The 20,590-nt window shown below is 39.5% G+C and overlaps 1 protein-coding gene across 2 annotated transcripts in view; it reads left to right on the forward strand.

The window, feature by feature from the left end:
- The window catches only part of LOC128694110 (uncharacterized), a 70,705-nt gene extending 55,703 nt beyond the window's left edge, over window positions 1-15,002 (forward strand). For both annotated transcript variants that reach the window (XM_070093518.1, XM_070093519.1), the window contains exons 11-16: window positions 5,927-6,046; window positions 6,250-6,381; window positions 7,984-8,191; window positions 8,354-8,441; window positions 12,354-12,494; window positions 13,163-15,002. In XM_070093518.1, the coding sequence (XP_069949619.1) occupies window positions 5,927-6,046; window positions 6,250-6,381; window positions 7,984-8,191; window positions 8,354-8,441; window positions 12,354-12,494; window positions 13,163-13,690 (1,217 nt within the window). In that variant the 3' untranslated portion in view covers window positions 13,691-15,002. The remainder of the gene's footprint in view (window positions 1-5,926; window positions 6,047-6,249; window positions 6,382-7,983; window positions 8,192-8,353; window positions 8,442-12,353; window positions 12,495-13,162) is intronic.
- The last annotated feature ends 5,588 nt before the right edge of the window (window positions 15,003-20,590 follow it).

Below are 20,590 nucleotides of genomic sequence, written 5' to 3' on the forward strand. Positions count from 1 at the left end.
AATTTACAATATTCCTTACGGGAACAAATTCGTTCAGTAACGGCACCTGAACAGACTTCTGGAATGAATTAATATCGTAAGTTGGGGGTCCACTGTATATGAATTACATAACTAACTTTATAATGATACATATCTTTGTTTTGCTTTGATATACAGTAGTCCTCCTGTATCCACGGGTGATATGGTCCATGGCCTACTAGGATGCTCGAAACCGTGGAGAGTAGTGAACCCTATATATAAGTCGTTTTTCATTTACATACATACCTGTGATGGTCAGTGTTAGAAGGGTGTAGGGATGGAGGCTGGAAGCAATGAGGTGATGTGATGGTGACCACGTGGGTGGGAGTATTGGTGACCCAGTGTGGGTGGTAGTGTGGATGATGGGTGACTGAGCAGGTGAGAGTGCAGTTAGTGTGGGCAGTAATTGGGGTTATTGGTGGCTACATAACTAGGAGTGTAGATGGCATGTTAGGGTGTGTGGGCTGTGAAAACAGGTAAGGTGTGGGCATGGGGCTGTGAGGGCTAGAAGCTGTGGAGGAGTGGTGAGTGAAAGCATGAATAAGGTGGGGACATGTGGGCTGGAAATCACCAATCACCACCTACACCAGAGGTCTAGTGTAGGTGGTGATTAGATGATGGGTGACTGGATGGGCAATTGTGCAGTTGGTGGTAATGTGCATGGTGGGTAATTAAGTGATTAGGTATGTGGACAGCATGTGAGGGTGAAAGGTCAGGTAAGGTGTGCGAGTGAGGTCATAGGGGAAATGTGGCTGTGAGGAAATGGTCGTTGTGGGCGGAATGGTGTAAGTGTGTGTGGCCATGGAGGAAGTATGGGCAAATTGTGTGGGGGTAGGTTGTTGGTTGTGATGGTGTGGGTGAAGGCATGTGGCTGTGGGGGAGTTGTGTGGGTGGAGGTTGCTGGTTGGAATGGTGTGTGTGTGAAGGTGTGTGGTTGTGGGGGAATTATAGGGGTGGGAAGTATGGGTGGGAGAGGCAAGAATGAGTTAGAATCATGAAATGAGTGAAGGCAAGTGGCTGTGGGGGATTTATAGGGGCAGGTGGTATGGGTGGGGATTGTGGGCAGGAGGGGTTGTTGCTGGGTGTACAGCGAGGGTGTGGCATGAATGAGCAGTTGGTGTGGGTGGAGGTGTGTATCAACATAGGACAAGGTATGGTATGAGATGCACGTGAACAGAGCTGAGTCTAGCAGCTGTGTAGCCTCACTCCTCCCACTTTGTAACCATGCCAAATGGTGATTTTTAATATATTAAGTAATATTAATAATAATATTTGTTAATAATAATAGGAGAGCAGTGTGGCAGATATTGCAAATGTATGGAATAGGTGGTGGGTTACTGAAAGCAGTTAAGAGTTTTTGCAAGGGTAGTGAGGCTCAGGTTAGAGCAGGGATGAGCAAACTGCTGCTCACTGCCAAATCAAGTCATATACGTATTCACGTATATGCAGCTGAGTGAGCAATACTTTGTTCATTTTCCTCTGTTGAAAACATGAGCTGTTACACAAGCATTATCAGACAAATACAGTTCCCAGTTGATGGCACTGAAAAGTTTGCCCACCCCTGGGTTAGAGTATATAGGAGGGAAGGAGATTATTTTCCAGTAAAAGTAGGCCTTAGACAGGGATGTGTGATGTCACCATGGTTGTTCAATATATTTTTAGATGGGGTTGTAAGAGTGAAGGCAAGAGGTGTGAGGTTAAAAGATAAAGAATCAAACACAAAGTGGGAGTTGTCACAGTTACTCTTTGCTGATGACACTGTGCTTTTGGGAGATTCAGAAGAGAAGTTACAGAGGTTGGTGGATTTATGAAAGATGAGGTGAATCATAGAATTGATGAGGGGAAAAAGGTGAGTGGAAATCTGAAGAGTCTGTGGAGATAAAGAACATTCATGGAAGCAAAGAGGGGAATGTATGAAAGTATAGGTATACCAACGCTCTCATATGGGTGCGAAGTATGGGCGGTGAATATTTCAACAAGGACATGGCTGGAGGCAGTGGATATGCCGTGTCTGAGGGCAGTTTCCAGTGGTGAATATAATGCAGAGAATCCATAGCTAGGAGATTAGAAGGAGGCACAGGGTTTCTAAAAGTATTATCCAGAGGGCAGAAGAAGGGTTGTTGAGGTGGTTTGGACATCCAGAGAGGATGGAACAAAATAGAATGACTTGAAGAGCATATAAATCTTTAGCCTTTACTTGTTCATGTAAGGTCAACTACAACATCCTAAACATTAAGAATCTGGCACAAATTTTACCAAGTTATTGCCATATTAAAAATCATTATTTTTGGTTTTTCTTATATTTTTGGGCAAACTTCATGAAGTTTCTAGTATACACTTTGGACCACCTTCTTAACTTAAAATAAAAAATAATTTAAATTGGATTATTTTTAAAGTTTTCCTAGTTGAATCCTGCTCCCCTCCCTTCTGAATATTTTCGGGCCAACACGGACCTCTGATAACTGAACCTGTGGATACGGGGGTTCTACTGTATTCTAATCCTCCTTCATTAATGCATTGGTTCTCATGCACTATTCTTTCACTTGCCCTTCACACTTCTTGTATCTTTCTTCCTTTCTATCTCTCTACATGCTAGTTACTGTATTTTACAGAATTGAAGGCCTTATTTTTATCCCAAAATAAGTCTCGAAATTTTACCCGGCATCTTGGAGGCTGAAGTACCATTTTTTTTTTTTCCCAAATTTAGCCCATCAGAATTAGGGAAGGGGGGGGGGGTCCTCGACACCAGAGCGTCTTGTTTGCCGTAAAATACGGTAAATGTGAAAATCAAATCTCCACAATAGTGAAGATGATCCATTGTCTAGTTAACTTGTACTATACCAACTCTCCCACCAAGGTAGGATAACTCAGAATAAGGAAACATTCAACATTATTCAGTAGCTATATTACTAGAAGTGTGCAAACAAAATTAAAATTATCCTCAGAACTGCAACATCTGCAATTTTCCTTCAGTAGGTGGCCACTGTACTTTCCACCCCCAGGGCTTAGGGATTGACCACCTACTAAAGTTGAGGAACTGATCACCTCAAAACTATTACTGTACTACTTTACCATCTCTAGTGTTATATTTATTTGTATTTGACTGAAGGATTTAGGAGTTCTGGTTAGAAGTAATCTGAAACCAAGACAACAGTGCTTAAGTGTTCACAGTAAAGCAAACAGAATTCTTGTCTTCACATCAAGGAGCATAAAGTCCTGAGGTTGTTCAACTCTGTATCTTTGGTTAAGCCTCATTTAGATTATGCTGCACAGTTCTGGTCACCATATCACAGAATGGATATAAATACTCTGGAAAATGTACAAAGGAGGATGACAAAGTGATCCCATGTATCAGAAATCTTCACTATGAGGACAGACTGAGGGCCCTGAATCTGCACTCTCTAGAAAGGCGCAGAATTAGGGGGTACAGTGGACCCCCGGTTAACGAACTTTTTTCATTCCAGTAGTATGTTCAGGTGCCAGTACTGACCGAATTTTTTCCCATAAGGAATATTGTGAAGTAGATTAGTCCATTTCAGACCCCCAAACATACACGTACAAACGCACTTACATAAATACACTTATATAATTGGTCGCATTTGGAGGTGATCGTTAAGCGGGGGTCCACTGTATATGTTGTGTATCTTTATATGTGTATACTTCTAAACTGTGTATTCTGAGCACCTCTGCAAAAACAGTGATAATGTGTGAGTGTGGTGAAAGTGTTGAATGATGATGAAAGTATTTTCTTTTTGGGGATTTTCTTTCTTTTTTGGGTCGCCCTGCCTCGGTGGGAGATGGCCGACTTGTTGAAAAAAAAAAAAAAATGATTGAGGTGTATAAATGGATAACAGGAATTAATAAAGAGGATGTAAATAGTGTGCTAAAAATATCTAATATAGACAGGACTCGCAGCAATGGTTTTAAATTAGAAAAATTCTGATTCAGGAAGGATATAGGAAAGCACTGGTTTGGTAATAGGGTTGTGTATGAGTGGAACAAACTCCCGAGTACAGTCATAGAAGCTAAGATGTTGTGTAGTTTTAAAAATAGGTTGGATAAATACATGTGTGGGTGGGTGAGAGTTGGACCTAAGTGACGTGTCTGACCTCACTAGGTCAGTGAGGTCAGACGGTCAGTGAGCTTAAGGTCACTAGGTCAGTGAGCTTAAGCTGGTAGGGGAATTGGACCTGCCCCACATAGGCCAGTAGGCCTGTTGCAGTGTTCCCTCTTTCTTATGTTCTTATAAATATACTTGTGTTGTACATGTCTTAATCATCAAGGATAAGTGACCGATCCACTTTTGAATTTTACTTGTTAATGGATGGGTGATTTACACATTACTTCAACATGACACATATACAGTGGATCCTCGACCAACGATGGCATCGTACAACGTTAAATCCGACTAGCGATACATTTTAACGTAAAAATTTTGCCTCGACTAGTGCTAAAAAGTTCGACCAATGTGATTCGTTCCGTTCGAGATGTGTCCACGTGTGGCCTGCGCAGTGTTTACAAGCCAGCCACTGCGGTCGCATCCAAACATACAATCGGAACATTTCATATTATCACAGCGTTTTTAGTGATTGCACCTGCAAAATAAGTCACCATGGGCCCCAAGAAAGCTTCTAGTGCCATCCCTGTGATAAAAAGGGTGAGAATTAGTATGGAAATTAAGAAAGATTTTGAAGGGTTTAGGGCTAACCCTGAGACGCCTATGCCAGTTGTGGAATCCATTAAGTCTACTTCAAAGATTAAGGAAATGTGTGCAAAGTGGGTTGTACTGCAAACCTTTATGGATGAAAATCACCCTAACACAGCTATTGCAAGCCGTGCTGGTGACTATTACAATGACAATGTTATGGCCCATTTTAGACAAATCATAAAGGAACGGGAGGTACAGAGCTCTATGGACAGATATGTTGTGCGACAGAGGTCCAGTGACTCTCAAGCTGGTCCTAGTGGCATTAAAAGAAGAAGGGAAGTAAACCCGGAAAAGGACTTGACACCTCAAGTCCTAATGGAAGGGGATTCCCCTTCTAAACACTAACACCATCCATACTCTCCCCTCCTCCCATCCCATCAATCACCACCAGATCTTCAATAAAGGTAAGTGTCACGTAATTGTACATGCCTTCTTCAGTTTGTGTGTATTAAAATTAATATTTCATGTGGTAAAAAATTTTTTTTTTGCAATACTTTGGAGTGTCAGGAACGGATTAATTTGATTTCCATTATTTCTTATGGGGAAAATTAACTCGACTAACGATGAGCTCTCAGGAACGGATTAATATCGTTGGTCGAGGGTCCACTGTATAGGTTGCATATTGTATGATTCAACTAACATACACATGTGTGTATATGCATACATGTACATGTGTGTGGCAGACATGGGTATGCTTTTTTTATATGGGTTATAAAGTTAGGCTATATGGAATGTGCTTTATTACCTTAAAGAAAAAAATGAGGTGGAGAATGTAATTGGTAGGAATATAGGGACATATAAATGGTGTTACTTGAGTTAGTGTTAGTCATTGATTAAAACTTTTTGTAGGACCTATCAGAATGAGATGAATTCATTCTTTGTTTCAGCATCTTGATTGCCCTGGTGGAGTGGAAACTTGCACTGGTTCATTAATACCATTAATCATGCTTCTGTGTTGCTGCATACACAGTTGTGTGAAATTTTGGCTTATGATTCTACGAAGTTGACACCTCGGAATATTAAACATTTGCCCCTACTGTTCTTTTAATGACTGGGCTCTGCTTTACAATTTCTGTGGAAGTGCTTTTCATTTTCAAATTTATGAAGTATTTAATTTTACTTGGCAATTTATCCAATACATTGAAAATGTAAATTTGTAATATACTGTACTTATACCTTTTTTTTTTTTTTATTTTACAGCCAATTTGACAGTACACATGAGACTGAATCATTTCAAGGGGGCAAAATTCAGCTGCACCAAGTGTGAATTTCTGGGTAACAGTCGTAAGCAGCTGAAGGATCATGAAAAGTCCCATGCAAGTTAGTCCACACAGTGTCCAAACTTTTTTTATTGCATTAACAAGAATTTGTGTGCGCTTCAGTAATCGTTTGATATACAATTCAAGTTACTGATAGTGGAAATTAAATAGATTCTTCCCATGACTGTATGGCCTATACATGCTTATGGTATACACTGTACACAGTATTTGGACTTGATATTCATTTGTTTTGTTTCTTGGTAGATGTGTTGTTGCAGTGTGACTTATGTGATCATGTGAGCACAAGTAGTACTGGCCTCAGGCAACACATGCTAATACATTCCCAAGAAAAACCATTTCAGTGCCGCTACTGCTCATTTACATGTAAAACTACTGGTAAGTACAGAACAGTATTTCATTTTTCTTTGAATTTTGTATTCAGTTATTCCTTCATATTTTAAAGGTACTGCGCTTCACTGAATTGGTTTCTTCACTAAAGTAGTTGAAAATTGGTTCAAACTCAAGCAAAAGTAAGCAAGTTTAGCTCTTCTTGAGCATGTTCTCTATGGCAGAGAATAATTGTTTTGTTGAAATAGAAGTTTTTATTCCTGGTTAGCTGCTACACTTGTAAAATCTGCATTTAAATGAAAAATCATAACTTACCATCATCCCATGTAAAGCGAGTGGCCCACATAGAAGGTTCTTAGCACGTAACCATATCTATGCACTGCTGTACATTTAGTTATGAATGGAATACGCATTAGAACCACTTTGTTCTTTTGCTGTTGTGTTAATAGAAATAATTGTTTTAACCCTTTCAGGGTCCACAGGCCCTCTCAGAAACTTGTTCTCAGGGTCCCCCAAATAAAAAAAAAAAAAAAAAAAAAAAAAAAAAAAAAAAAAAAATTTTTAAAAGATAGAGAATCTTTTCCTGATCATAATGACACCAAGAGTATAAAATTTGATGGAAAACTTATGGAATTGTGCTCTCGCGAAGTTAGCGGTCTCAATGTTTACGCATCGGCGATTTTGCCCACTTTGAGCCCTATTTTCGGCCAATTCCAGTGTATGAGTCGACAAAAATCATACCTATTTAGCTAGAACTCCATTTTTTTCTATCGAATGAGTACAAGAAACCACCCATTTACCGATTTCAACTATCCAGTACAGTGGTCAGAATTTAGCAATTTTGCCAATTTCACACAAATTTCAAAAGATGCCAATTTCCGAATAGGGTCCAGAATAAACAAGAAAGACATTCCTGGCACTAAAATAACATTTCCTCTGTTCATTAGTCACGTCCCCATGCCCCTCACATTCTTTTGCTTTCCATTTTGAATTTTTATTCTCACAAAAAATAGAAGATTTACTGTTATGCAGACTATTGCATTAGTGTAGAAATGGTATAAATAATATCGGCGCACTTGTGAAAGAATATTAGACTCGCCAATTGATGTGTATTGAACTTTGGTAAAAATCGAACATTTCTGCTACTTTAAGCTCAATTTCAAGGTACTTTTCATTGTAAAACCAGTCAAAATCATCTCAATTTCTGTAATATATCTTCCATTCTGTCAAATGAGACCAGGAAAATTAGAATACAGCAATAAATACCATATGAAAATACAGTGCACACTCGCTGTTTTAATCCAAAAACACGGTCAAAGTTTTTTTTTTTCTCATTATGCACTGTTTGCTGCAGGATTTTTTTTATACCTCGCACACTGACCACATAGACCCATTCTTTCATATGTAGGCCTACCAGCTTTCTCTCACTAGATTTGAAGGTGCTAGAATTTATGAGTAGTACATCAAGGACCCTGGCACGTAAGCTGTATTAGTACGGCCGAAACCGTGAAAGGGTTAATGCACTGTGATAACTGTTCATGAGAAAATTTATATAAATCATAATTTTAACATTTTATAACATTTACCATAAATCTACTGTACATATATAGTATATGTATTCACAAGTAAATACAAGTTTGTGTTTTATAGGAAATCTTCGTTATCATGTTCGAAACAAACATGGCTGTGATGTGTCTGGTCGCAAACGAGGAACTACGGGTAACACTGTGGTAGGAGGCCGAGGCCGGAATGGCACAGGTGGCAACAGTGGAGGCAGGAGAGCCAACAGACCATCATGTTATCGCAGCTATAAATGCAGTGAATGTGGTAGTGGGTTTGTTCGGGAAGATTCTTATAGGTAAGAATAATGTGTGTTTAGCATTGTAGCTGTAATGCATTGGATTGGCATTAAATATTTTTCCATGTAAAAAAAAAAATTGATACTACTGTTTCCTTTGAAATGTTATACAACTACAGTGAAATTTATAAGATTTAGTTTTTAAAAGGCAATCTTTTCCAGATCACATATGCGTCAACATGAGAAACACAAGATGGCCCAGGCTATATCAGGCAAAATGGAACCAGATGTGTTTAGTGTTGTAGTGCAGGTAATGCTCTGAATTACGATGCCCCTTCTGAGGCACAGTTAGGTAGTGTGTGTAGGGCTAAGCAGGGGTTGTTCAGGTGCTTTGAGCATTTAGGGAAGATGGAGCAGAATAGGATGACCAACAGTGTGTATAAATATGGAGTGGAAAGGAGGGATAAGGGTTACGTCAGGTAGGGATGGAGGGAGGGGGGGAAGGGGTAAGAGAGGTTTAGAGCATTCAGTAGGCTTGTGAGAGTATCTTAGAATGGATTGAGCAGAAACAAATGATTTTTATTCCTTGATGTTCTGTTGAAGTGTGAGCAAGGTAATTGTGAAGGAATTCAGGAAAACTGGTTAGCTGGACTTGAGCCCTGCAGGCGAGAGGTACAGTGCCTACACTCTGAAAGACAAGTGGGGATGTTGCACTTCAAAGGGTCATTTAAGTTGTGATGTCTACACATTTCTGGCAAGACAGCTATTGAATCAGAGATAATGAATGTTTTCCTTTGTGGGTCACCCCCCTTTGGTGAGAAGCAGTTGGAGAGTTAAAAATAAATAAATGTAAATTCTTTTTTTTTTCAACAAGTCGGCTGTCTCCCACTGAGGTGGTAGGATTGCTGTTTTTTTTTTTTTTGTCTCGTGAACATCCAAGACTTCAGGTACGTCTTACTACTTCTACTTACACTTAGGTCATACTACACATACATGTACAAGCATATATATGCACACCCCTCTGGGATTTCTTCTATTTTCTTTCTTGTTATTGTTTATTTCTTCTTATCTCCATGGGGAAGTGGAACAGAATTCTTCCTCCGTAAGCCATGCGTGTTGTAAGAGGCGACTAAAATGCCGGGAGCAAGGGGCTAGTAACCCCTTCTCCTGTATAAATTACTAAATTTAAAAAGAGAAACTTTCGTTTTCTTTTTGGGCCACCCTGCCTTGGTGGGATACGGCCGGTTTGTTGAAAAAAAAAAAAAAAAAAAGTGCAAGATTTTAGGTACATCTTGCTACTTCTGCTCACACTAAAGTCACTCTGCACATGCATATACAAACATATATCTATATACACACTCCTCTGGGTTTTCTTCTATCTTCTCACTGGTTCTTGTTCTTGTTTCCTCCATAAGCCGTGCTTATTGAAAGAAGCGACTAAAATGCTGAGAGCGAGGAGCTAGTAACCCCTTCTGTATATATTACTAAATTTAAAAGGAGAAACTTTCGTTTTTCCTTTTGGGCCACCCTGCCTCGGTGGGATACGGCCGGTGTGTTAAAAGAAGGAATAAAAAGTGATGTGGGATGAGAGCAAGTACTGAGGGTGGCTTTTATCATATGAAGAAAATGAATTTAATAATACTATGAGACAGGAAGTGAATGTTTTTGCAGTACATACATCAAGATAATAAATAATTTACCAATGTACAGTGGACCCCCGGTTAACGATTTTAATCCGTGCAAGAGGGGTAATTGTTATGCGAAATAATCGTTATGTGAATGAATTTTCCCCATAAGAAATAATGGAAATAAAATTAATCCGTGCAAGACACCCAAAAGTATGAAAAAAAAATTTTTTTTACCACATGAAATATTAATTTTAATACACACAAACTGAAAAAGGCATGCACACTTACATGACACTTACTTTTATTGAAGATCTGGTGATGATTGATGGGATGGGAGGAGGGGAGAGCATTATCTTCTTACTGTTTAGAAGGGGAATCCCCTTCCATTAGGACTTGAGGTAGCAAGTCCTTTTCTGGGGTTACTTCCCTTCTTCTTTTAATGCCACTAGGGCCAGCTTCAGAGTCACTGGACTTCTTTCGCACAAGATATCTGTCCATAGTGGCCTGTACCTCTCGTTCCTTTATCACTTCCCTAAAGTGTTTCACAACATTGTCAGTGTACAGGTTGCCAACACGGCTTGCAATAGCTGTGTGAGGGTGATTTTCATCCATGAAGGTTTGCACTTCAAGCCACTTTGCACAGATTTCCTTTATCTTTGTAGTAGGCAACTTCTTCAATTTCTCTCTCAGCTCCTCTGAACCAGTTTCCCCAGGTCTGGCCTCTTGCTCTTGAAGTTGATCTATCAGCTCATCAGTGGTTAGTTCTTCATTGTCCTCCTCCACCAACTCTTCCACATCCTCCCCACTAACCTCCAACCCCAAGGACTTTCCCAATGCCACAATGGATTCCTCAACTGGCATAATCCTCTCAGGGTTAGCCTCAAACCCTTCAAAATCCCTTTTGTCTACACATTCTGGCCACAGTTTCTTCCAAGCAGAGTTCAAGGTCCTCTTAGTCACTTCCTCCCAAGCCTTACCTATAAGGTTTACACAATTGAGGATATTAAAGTGATCTCTCCAAAACTCTCTTAGAGTCAGTTGAGTTTCTGAGGTCATTACAAAGCACCTTTCAAACAGAGCTTTTGTGTACAGTTTCTTGAAGTTGGAAATAACCTGCTGGTCCATGGGCTGCAGGAGAGGAGTGGTATTAGGAGGCAAAAACTTCACCTTAATGAAGCTCATGTCCCCATAAAGTCGCTCTGCCACGTCTGTAGGATGACCAGGGGCATTGTCTAACACCAGGAGGCACTTAAGTTCTAATTTCTTTTCAGTTAGGTAATCTTTCACATTGGGGGCAAATGCATGGTGTAACCAGTTATAGAAAAATTCCCTAGTGACCCATGCCTTACTGTTTGCCCTCCACAGCACACACAAATTATCCTTGAGGACATTCTTTTGCCTGAACGCTCTGGGAGTTTCAGAGTGATACACTAATAAAGGCTTCACTTTGCAATCACCAGTAGCATTGGCACACATGAGAAGAGTAAGCCTGTCTTTCATAGGCTTATGTCCTGGGAGTGCCTTTTCCTCCTGAGTAATGTAGGTCCTGCTTGGCATTTTCTTCCAGAACAGGCCTGTTTCATCACAATTAAACACTTGTTCAGGTTTCAGTCCTTCAGTTTCTATGTACTCCTTGAATTCCTGCACATATTTTTCAGCCGCTTTGTGGTCCGAACTGGCAGCCTCACCATGCCTTATCACACTATGGATGCCACTACGCTTCTTAAATCTCTCAAACCAACCTTTGCTGGCCTTAAATTCACTCACATCATCACTAGTTGCAGGCATTTTTTTAATTAAATCGTCATGCAACTTCCTAGCCTTTTCACATATGATCGCTTGAGAGACGCTATCTCCTGCTAGCTGTTTTTCATTTATCCACACCAATAAGAGTCTCTCAACATCTTCCATCACTTGCGATCTTTGTTTCGAAAACACAGTTAAACCTTTGGCAAGAACAGCTTCCTTAATTGTCTTTTTGGTGCCCACAATAGTAGCGATGGTTGATTGGGGTTTCTTGTACAACTTGACTAGGTCGGCGATACGCACTCCACTTTCATACTTATCAATGATCTCTTTCTTCATTTCAATGGGTATTCTTACCCTTATTGGTGTACGGTTGGCACTAGAAGCTTTCTTGGGGCCCATGGTCACTTATTTTCCAGAAACAGCACCGAAAACACTGTAATAATACGAAATATTCCGAGTGTATGCTTGGATGTTAGCGCGGAGGCTGGCTGGTAAACAATGGCACGGGCGGCACATGTGAGGCTGGCTGAGGGCGCACATTGGACGCGTCTCGGACGAAAATCAGTGAGCGGGTTTTTAATCGGTATGCGCGGCAAAAATTTTGCGATTAAAGTAAGCGGTATGCGAAATAATCGCTATGTGATGCCATCGTTATGCGGGGGTCCACTGTATAGTATAGTATAGTAGTGTAATAACATCATATAACAAAGCCAAGTCTAAATGGTTAACAGAAATCTAAATAACAAGTCAAAAGTTTATTGTAGTGATAGCTTCTACAAAGCACATTTGCCTTTGTTAAACATTTTAAGGATATTGTGCTAAACTGGTATTGTGATATTGTGCAGGATGAAGGTCTAATTGGTGTGGAGCAGCCATCAGGACCAGATGATCCCACAGCTACAAACGGGGGTGTCACCACGTTCCAAGCTATTCACCGAATACCATCAGAATCTTTACAACCTGGAACTCTTATTTCTCAGAGTGCTGTAAGTATACCATTTACATTTACTTGTTAGGTTCTTGGCCATTATCTTTCCATTATTGTCAAGAGTGAGGAACTGCACTCACACGTTGATAAATTAGCCACACAGACACCATATGAAAAACACCTGACATCTCTCAGCAAGGAGTGCCAGGTAGCTCTTAAAAATTCACTGTAGATTCAGAGCAGGCAGAATTCACTTTCAGCATCTTCAGTGCCTTGAAGTATTCACTGTCTTCTTTGCCAAAAGTCCCACCAATAAGGCAGACTATGATTTAAAAAAAAAAAAATGGCCTATTGCATCAATTATGGTACATTACTTTTAGACTTCACTACCCTCAACTCCACTAGCCGCTACCTTTAAAACTTAAGCAACCCTTAAGCTGTATGGCCCCTTCGGTTTAGCTCTTAATTTGATGATGATGATGATAATTATGTCCCATATAGGTTTGGAGCTTGTTTTCAGAAATAGTAATAATGCTTGTTGCAGCATTAACTATAGTAGTATATTGATCTAATGCCGGCCATACATTGACTTCATATATGTACTCTCACATTCTGAAATATATAGTAAACTATTATCATTATTTATCATACAGTATTCACAGAAGTGCTAAATCCATATGGGTCATGTAGTGCTACAGTATCCTGAATTTCAGATTTATATTGCAGGTGTCAGCTGGTGCAGGAACCCAAGGTGGTGAAAATAGCGTTAATGGCTACAGTTCATATGTCATTACAATTGATGGGATATCTACAGTTTTTTCCAACCCTGTTCGTCTAACTAGTAATACAGTTGCTACAGAAGCTGGAGACCCACTTCCTGCAACAGTGCAAGTTATAACAGGAGATCTCATCACTTCACAAGGCTCTAAAGTCTCAACTGCTCATCAGACCTACGACCTTAATGAAGATGACAAATCGTCCGCTACTCAGCATGGATTTGAAATAACACAAGACAAAGTCAGTCAAACACAGCAACTATATGACCTAACTTCTGGAGAAAAGGTGGAGCCAAATCAGACAAATTTCAGTCATTCACAAGACCAAGTACATGCAAGTTCAAGTAGGGAATACATGGGACACTCAAACTCCCAAGATGTACAGCCAAATGTACTTGTGGAGCAACAAGGAATGGAGGATAATATGGATAATTCTATTCATGTACATAATCTTTCTGCCAAACCTAAAACTGAATAGTTATAATTACATTGTCCCTTCAAGGGAGGTGCCTTGATGCTGGTGAGGGGCTCTTGATCCAAGAAAATGGATTTATTCTCATTTGAATCAAATTAGAATGCCTCTCATTTCCCAGGTGCTACACGATACATTATAAATGGTATACAATGCCATGAAATTGATGAATAAGACATGTGCAACACTAAGTTACATTTATCGATGAGACATTGTTGTCTGCTTGGCAGGCTTCATTGGTTGAATAAAGGCAATTGCAATTGTAGGGACTGTAGAGTATAGTAATAGTTTGAGGTGATCATTCCCTGAGCCTTGATAAGAGACTTCTTCCATCAAGGCTGCAGGACATATCACCTCAAACTGCTTCTCCACTTTTACTATCTCCAGGATTGCAATTACTTTTATCAACTGCTGAAGCCTACCAAGCAGGAGAAACATTTCATCAATAAAAATGCTGTAGTGTTGCATTTGCCTCGCTCTGCTAGATGACCCCCTACAAATTCAGCGCTTCCCAATTACACAAATATAAAAATGTAATTGTCATTTCATAAATAACCTGCACTTAGGAGATGAGACATGTGATGTTTCAGTCCATCCTTGCCTATAGTCAAATAACAACTAAGAAAATGAGCAGTAGAGATCAAAAGATAGGTCAGGAGGAGGGAAGGGAAGGGCAGTGGTGGTGGTAGTAGTAGTACAAAGAATAAAGGAGCATTGGGCAGGACTAGTGGTAAAGTAATAAATAAATTACATCTTGAGACAGTAGATGCACTGTATGACTTGTGGGTTTAGCACTTAGTTTTGATTATAATAATAATTGAGACACAGCACCCGCCCAGGGAGGTACTACCGTCCTACCAAGTGAGTGTAAAACGGAAACCTGTAATTGTTTTACATGATGGTACGATTGCTGGTGTCTTTTGTCTGTCTCATAAATATGCAAGATTACAGGTACATCTTGCTACTTCTACTTGCACTTAGGTCACACTACACATACTTGTACAAGCATATATATACACACCCCTCTGGGTTTTCTTCTATTTTCTTTCTAGTTCTTGTTTATTTCCTCGTATCTCCAGGGGGAAGTGAAACAGAATTCTTCCTCTGTAAGCCATGCATGTTGTAAGAGGCGACTAAAATGCCGGGAGCAAGGGGCTAGTAACCCTTTCTCCTGTATAAATTACTAAATTTAAAGAGAAACTTTCGTTTTTCTTTTTGGGCCACCCTGCCTTGGTGGGATACAGCTGGTTTGTTTAAAAAAAAAAAATAATTGAGACAGTAGAGATCAAAGTAACTCAATATAGACATTTGTCCACAAGGGGTGGAGGAACACTGCAGTAGGCCTGCTAGTCCATGCTGGGAAAGAAAAGGAAGCAGAGAAGGGGAAATTCAGAAGATAGAAAAGGCAAAGGAAATCTGGACAGGTGAAAAGGAAGCAAAGGTCATGTCACAAGTGCTCTGGTGATTAGAGCATTTCACAATGCACTGAGAGAGGCAGGCATCTACAGAAACAAAGCCAGAACTAAGATTCTTGTTCTGAATGTTGTGTAAAAGAACTGATTCAAAAAGACTGGCCTCCCCAGACAAGAAGGATAGTTTTAGCAGAGGACCAGTTAATAGGATGGCTGTGATCTGTCATCACAGCAACAAACGAACACTAAACAAGACGAACACTAAAGTTGTACTTTTTTAAGCCTCTCAAGCAGAGTATTCAATTTCACCAGAGTATTGGAGAGGACAAGAGGAGCAGGAAATGGAGTAGATACCAAAGCATTGGTGTTATGAGAAGTGTTCACATCACCACTACTAACACGTCTCTTATCCATCATGTCAAGAGTTCATGGCTATTTTGTTAATTGGTCTATTGCTAAAACTTATTATTCTAGACTTAGCAGATGCCTTCTTGTTGAATCAGCTATAATGCACATTGCTAGCATGAAACTTAGTCTTGGCTTTGTTTCTGTAGATGCCTGCCTTTCTTAATACATACATCATCGTGACTTGACTTTACCTTTGCTTCTTTGATTTCCGTTCTTCTTGACCTGTTATTTGTATTTGCTTTTCCTGTCTTTAGACTTTTCATTTTCTTCCTTCCTTTTCTTTCCAAACATTGGCCACTTGGCTTACTGCAGTGCTCCTTTGCCCCCTTGAACACAGGTGTTAGTGTTGAGATGCTTTCATCATCACTGCCTTGATGTAATTTACTCTCCTTACTCTATCATTAGTCCTACCCAGTGTGGGCCAATAGGTCTCCTGCAATAGGTCTTCTTTTCTTCTTTGGTATTAGGACTATTATTGCTACCATAATTTTTTCATTACTACTACACACACTACTACCCTTTGACCTGTTTTATGGTATCCTCTGCTTTTTCTTCTTGGTTTTGACAGTGGGTGTGTGGCGTTGAATCATTCTGGGATGCAGATACAAAACTGCCTGAAGTTTATGATAAACACCTGAAATTAGCAGATTATTCCTAAAGCAAATAACCTGTAATTATAAGTATTTCACAAATACAAAGTGTAAACTCTCGACATTAACACAAACAACACACACACACACACACGCACACACACGCACGCACGCACACGCACGCACGCACGCGCACGCACACGCACGCACGCACACGCACGCACACACACACACACACACACACACACACACACACACACACACACACACTTTGTATATATTCTGATGTGTGTGTGTGTGTGTGTATATATATATATATATATATATATATATATATATATATATATATATATATATATATATATATATATATATATATATATATATATATATATATATATATATATATATATATATATATATATATATATATATATATTTATTTGATGTATGCACTGAGAGCAACAGTATACAACATACGCAGGAGGGTCCTGCTTCTAGAGCAGGTTAGGTTTCGGGCTACTGCTGTAAAGTGAAAATCGTTGTAGAGATTGTAGCCTTTTTTCACTTTCAAATGCACATAAAAGCCTGATAATATATTTACACTATCATTCAGCACACATTCACCCTGAGAGGTGTACATATACAGTACTAAAAATTTACTTAAATCCCTATTTTAGGGATTAAAGTATTCTTGACTGGGGGCAAACAGGTTGCATGCAGCCTTAATGACCCATTGAGTAGGTGATTGACAGACATTAAACCCAATTAATCAACCAGTCGGTAAATAAGTCTTATAGCCGGTTATGCATAGTCACTGCAATATCAAGGTAACTCAAAAACAAAAAAAGTTACATCTAGGTATATTTCTACTACTTGTAGATGATTGTTGGGGAGGATCTGCTCCAGAAGCAGAAACATACAAATAGGTCAGAAGAAGTTGCTTGTGTTCATATTTTAATAAATTGAACTGATTCTTGTGGTATGAGCAGGGGGTCTGCCACTATACAATTTTCATGCAGCAGTACAGTATATTCCAACATCTTGCATATATTAAACCAATAAAGTTTACATGCATATGTGTATTTGCTCAAGAGATTACAAAGAAACTTGTTTAGTAATTCTTTCTCAAAATTGATAACTTTTTTCATTTTGCAAAATCTGAGGCAATTTGCCTGAATTCTGTCTCCATCCCATATGCTTATTGTTGTGACCTGACAGTGGTCCACAGTGAACCAAAATGTAGTGAATTTCCTCTCTTAAGTGCAAGTTATTTGTTAATTGTTCCAGCCCTAGAAATGTGATTTATATTTTTCATCCAATTTCCTTAATAATCCTAAGAAATACAGCTAATGTAAATAGTTTGGCTAAACATCCCAGTTGTGGTGTCGTTCACGATCATATTACTGGATTTAAGGATTTTATCTTTTTAACATTAAAAATGTAAATAGTATAAATTTCTAGTGATAATGAAACCTGCTTTCAAGTTAGGTTTTGCTTAATGTCATAAGTTTCTATATTTATATAAAAAATCTGTGCCTCTTGATAGACAAGCGCACTTGCTCTTGAATATAACAATGATGATAATATAGAAATTGGTTGTGATATATTTGATAGAAAGTGAAGAAAAGATTCCAAAAATATAAGTAGACTATTTGGTAAAGTTAAATTTGTTATAAATATATTTTTAATAAGTTATTAGAATTTATTTTTTATTGATGATCCATGGAAACAATATGGGGAAAGTAAATGGGGCAACCCTTTCTTTCATTTGTTTTTTTGCTTCACTGTAATACCATTTAATGGCCTGCTTTATTTTCTCTACATCAACATTGCAATAAATAATGTTGCTGTTTAGTCTTTTTTTTTATTTCCTCCTTTATTGGTGCTTTTTCACATTTCTTTACTGTCCACATGAAAACACTACTGCCCTTAGTAACCTATCAAGTATTCCATGAACTTGTAACATTTGCCAGGCTACTCTGTCAGACTTTCTAAAACCACAAATGCAACAAGCAGCATTTTACCTTTATCAAAGTACTTCACTATACTGTAGTAATCCCTTGCAAGTGTGACTTGAAAATAAAAGGCTCTTATTCCATGGATCAAACCCAATTACTTTCCATTCCTCAGGCACAATAATCCCTATGGGTTTAGCACTTCCCCACTGTATAGCCCTTGTGGCTTAGCACTTCTTTTTGATGATAATAATAATAATTAGCACTTCCCCAAAAATATATTCATGGGAAAGTATTTATCCCAAATGGCTCATGCAGTGCCTGAGGAATAAAAGGATCTAGGCTTGATCCAAGGGAGTGCAATTCCAGTTCAGGTTCACCAGCATCAAGGCAACCCTCCCTTGAAGGGACCAGAACTAATGGAGAGGTACAACACCCAAGTTGCCGCAGTGCCATGCAACAGTCGAGGGACTAAAAAGGATTCGTACTCTGGTACCTGCTTAACTCAAGCCAAATATGATACCTCACCACAAATTGCTGGTAGGCTAAGCACTACCACACATCCCCGAACTGTTGGTACCCACAATCCAGACATAAACATGCTCGGGCAGCATATACATAAGTAGGCCAGCACAGGATCCACCACCCTTCCCAAAGGAGGTACCTTCATGATGGTATCTACATGGAAGGAATTGAACCTGTCCTCTTTCTTGGACTGAACTTGATTGCCTACCATTTTCCCAAGCACTGCATGACCCCTTCAGTTTTAAAACTTTCTCCTAAATACTGTATAACAGTTTACCAGTACCCAGCCACCCACGTGCCACAAGTGTTGCTCACTACAGTGCCACAGCTTTAGTGGCGTGGGAAGGAAATGATGGTAACAAGTGTGTGGTGTGGGGAGGTTGTGAAAGTAACAAGTGTGTGGTGTGGGGAGGTTGTGGTGATGGTAACAAATGTATGGTGTGGGGGAGGTTGTAGTGATGGTAACAAGTGTGTGTGGTGTGGGGAGGTTGTAGTGATGGTAACAAGTGTGGTGTGGGGAGGTTATGGTGATGGTAACCAGTGTATGGTGTGGGGAGGTTGTAGTGAAGGGTAACTGAATGTGCAAGCTGTAGTAGAGAGAGATGTGGAAGAGGTGGTGTGCACCTTGGCATGTGGACACTAAGGATACAATTTTAGACCAATTGCTATCAAACATGAATATGCACAAAATATCAATGTATATAGTCAAAAATTTAAGAGAAAAAGATGTTTTTAATTTAGTTATATGAACATTGTAATTAATTCTTTTATACACAGTTTTTGACTAATCTCTACCAAACAAATACAAGCCTTCACCATACATACAATGAACATGCACGAAAAAATCAATGCATTTAGTGAAAAAAAATAGTCAAACGACTTGTATGAATGTTTGCACTTATGAAAAAGTATCTGGAAACTTGTGCTTGTAACAAAGTAACTGGTTCTAAAGTGCCTGTAGGAGCCATACAGCCTGGGGAATGGGAGGCAATAAGGTATGATCCAAGGAAAGAGAGGACTGGTACAATTCCTTGGCTCATAAACCCTTCACCTGCAACAGGGAACCTCCAGTGAGAGGCAGATTTCCATCACTCTAAGTTCATATCGGGAACCTTTTTATATGCCAGTCTATGTGAATAGTATATACACAGAGCCCGTGCTACCCACAGCATCAATGAAGTCATCAGTCTCCCCCTCATGGTTATTAGACCCTAGAGCTAAGGGACACTACCTGCTGAAGGACAAGAGAACCAAGCATGGGATGATATGAACTGGGTACCGTGCCTGCTACCTCAGGGAGATCCTTGTACTAGACCCATATACAGTTAGAATGTTTGCTTGAGCTGGTGCACAGACCCTCTTCCACAATACAGCCTCAACACCCGCCCAACCATCCAACGTGGGCAGCCCCTCTTGAATCCCTTCTGTGGGAGGAGCTGATGACCCACGTGGAAGACCTATGCTGGTGGCAGTTATTGGTCTCCTAGGAATCTTACCATCAACCAGTGAGACAGAGAAGTTCCTTCTGAAGAGTGCTGTCAAACATTACCTGCTGGGCAATAGAAAGCAACCCAAGCCCACCATGACAAGGTTGCTACTTCAGGAGAAAGAAGTACATTCGGTAGATGAATTTCCACTTTACGTCCCTGTCTGCAGTTCATCATTTCCTCTACCGAAGGGAGATAAACTGAAAAAAAAGAAATATGGAAGTTGGGTTATGGTAGAATGAGATGATGCATTCACTCAGGATAAATGTTTGAATAGAGAAGCTGTATATATGAGGTAAATAATGAAAAAGAAAGAGGGAACAGAAGGGAAGAAAGAAGTATGACAGGCAAAATGGGAAAAGAATGAAGACTAAAAATATAAGTGAAGGACAAAAGAAAGATAAAATGAGTGCGAGGTGGCAAGGGCGAAAGACAGGTGGTGAGAATGAAGGATAGGAGAGAAGAGTAAGGATAAATAGGAAAGAGTATTGAAAAAAGTTGTCCAAGGGGTGGCATATTGTAAATA

This window comes from Cherax quadricarinatus, chromosome 43 (assembly GCF_038502225.1).
Source record: "Cherax quadricarinatus isolate ZL_2023a chromosome 43, ASM3850222v1, whole genome shotgun sequence".
Taxonomy (NCBI): domain Eukaryota; kingdom Metazoa; phylum Arthropoda; class Malacostraca; order Decapoda; family Parastacidae; genus Cherax; species Cherax quadricarinatus.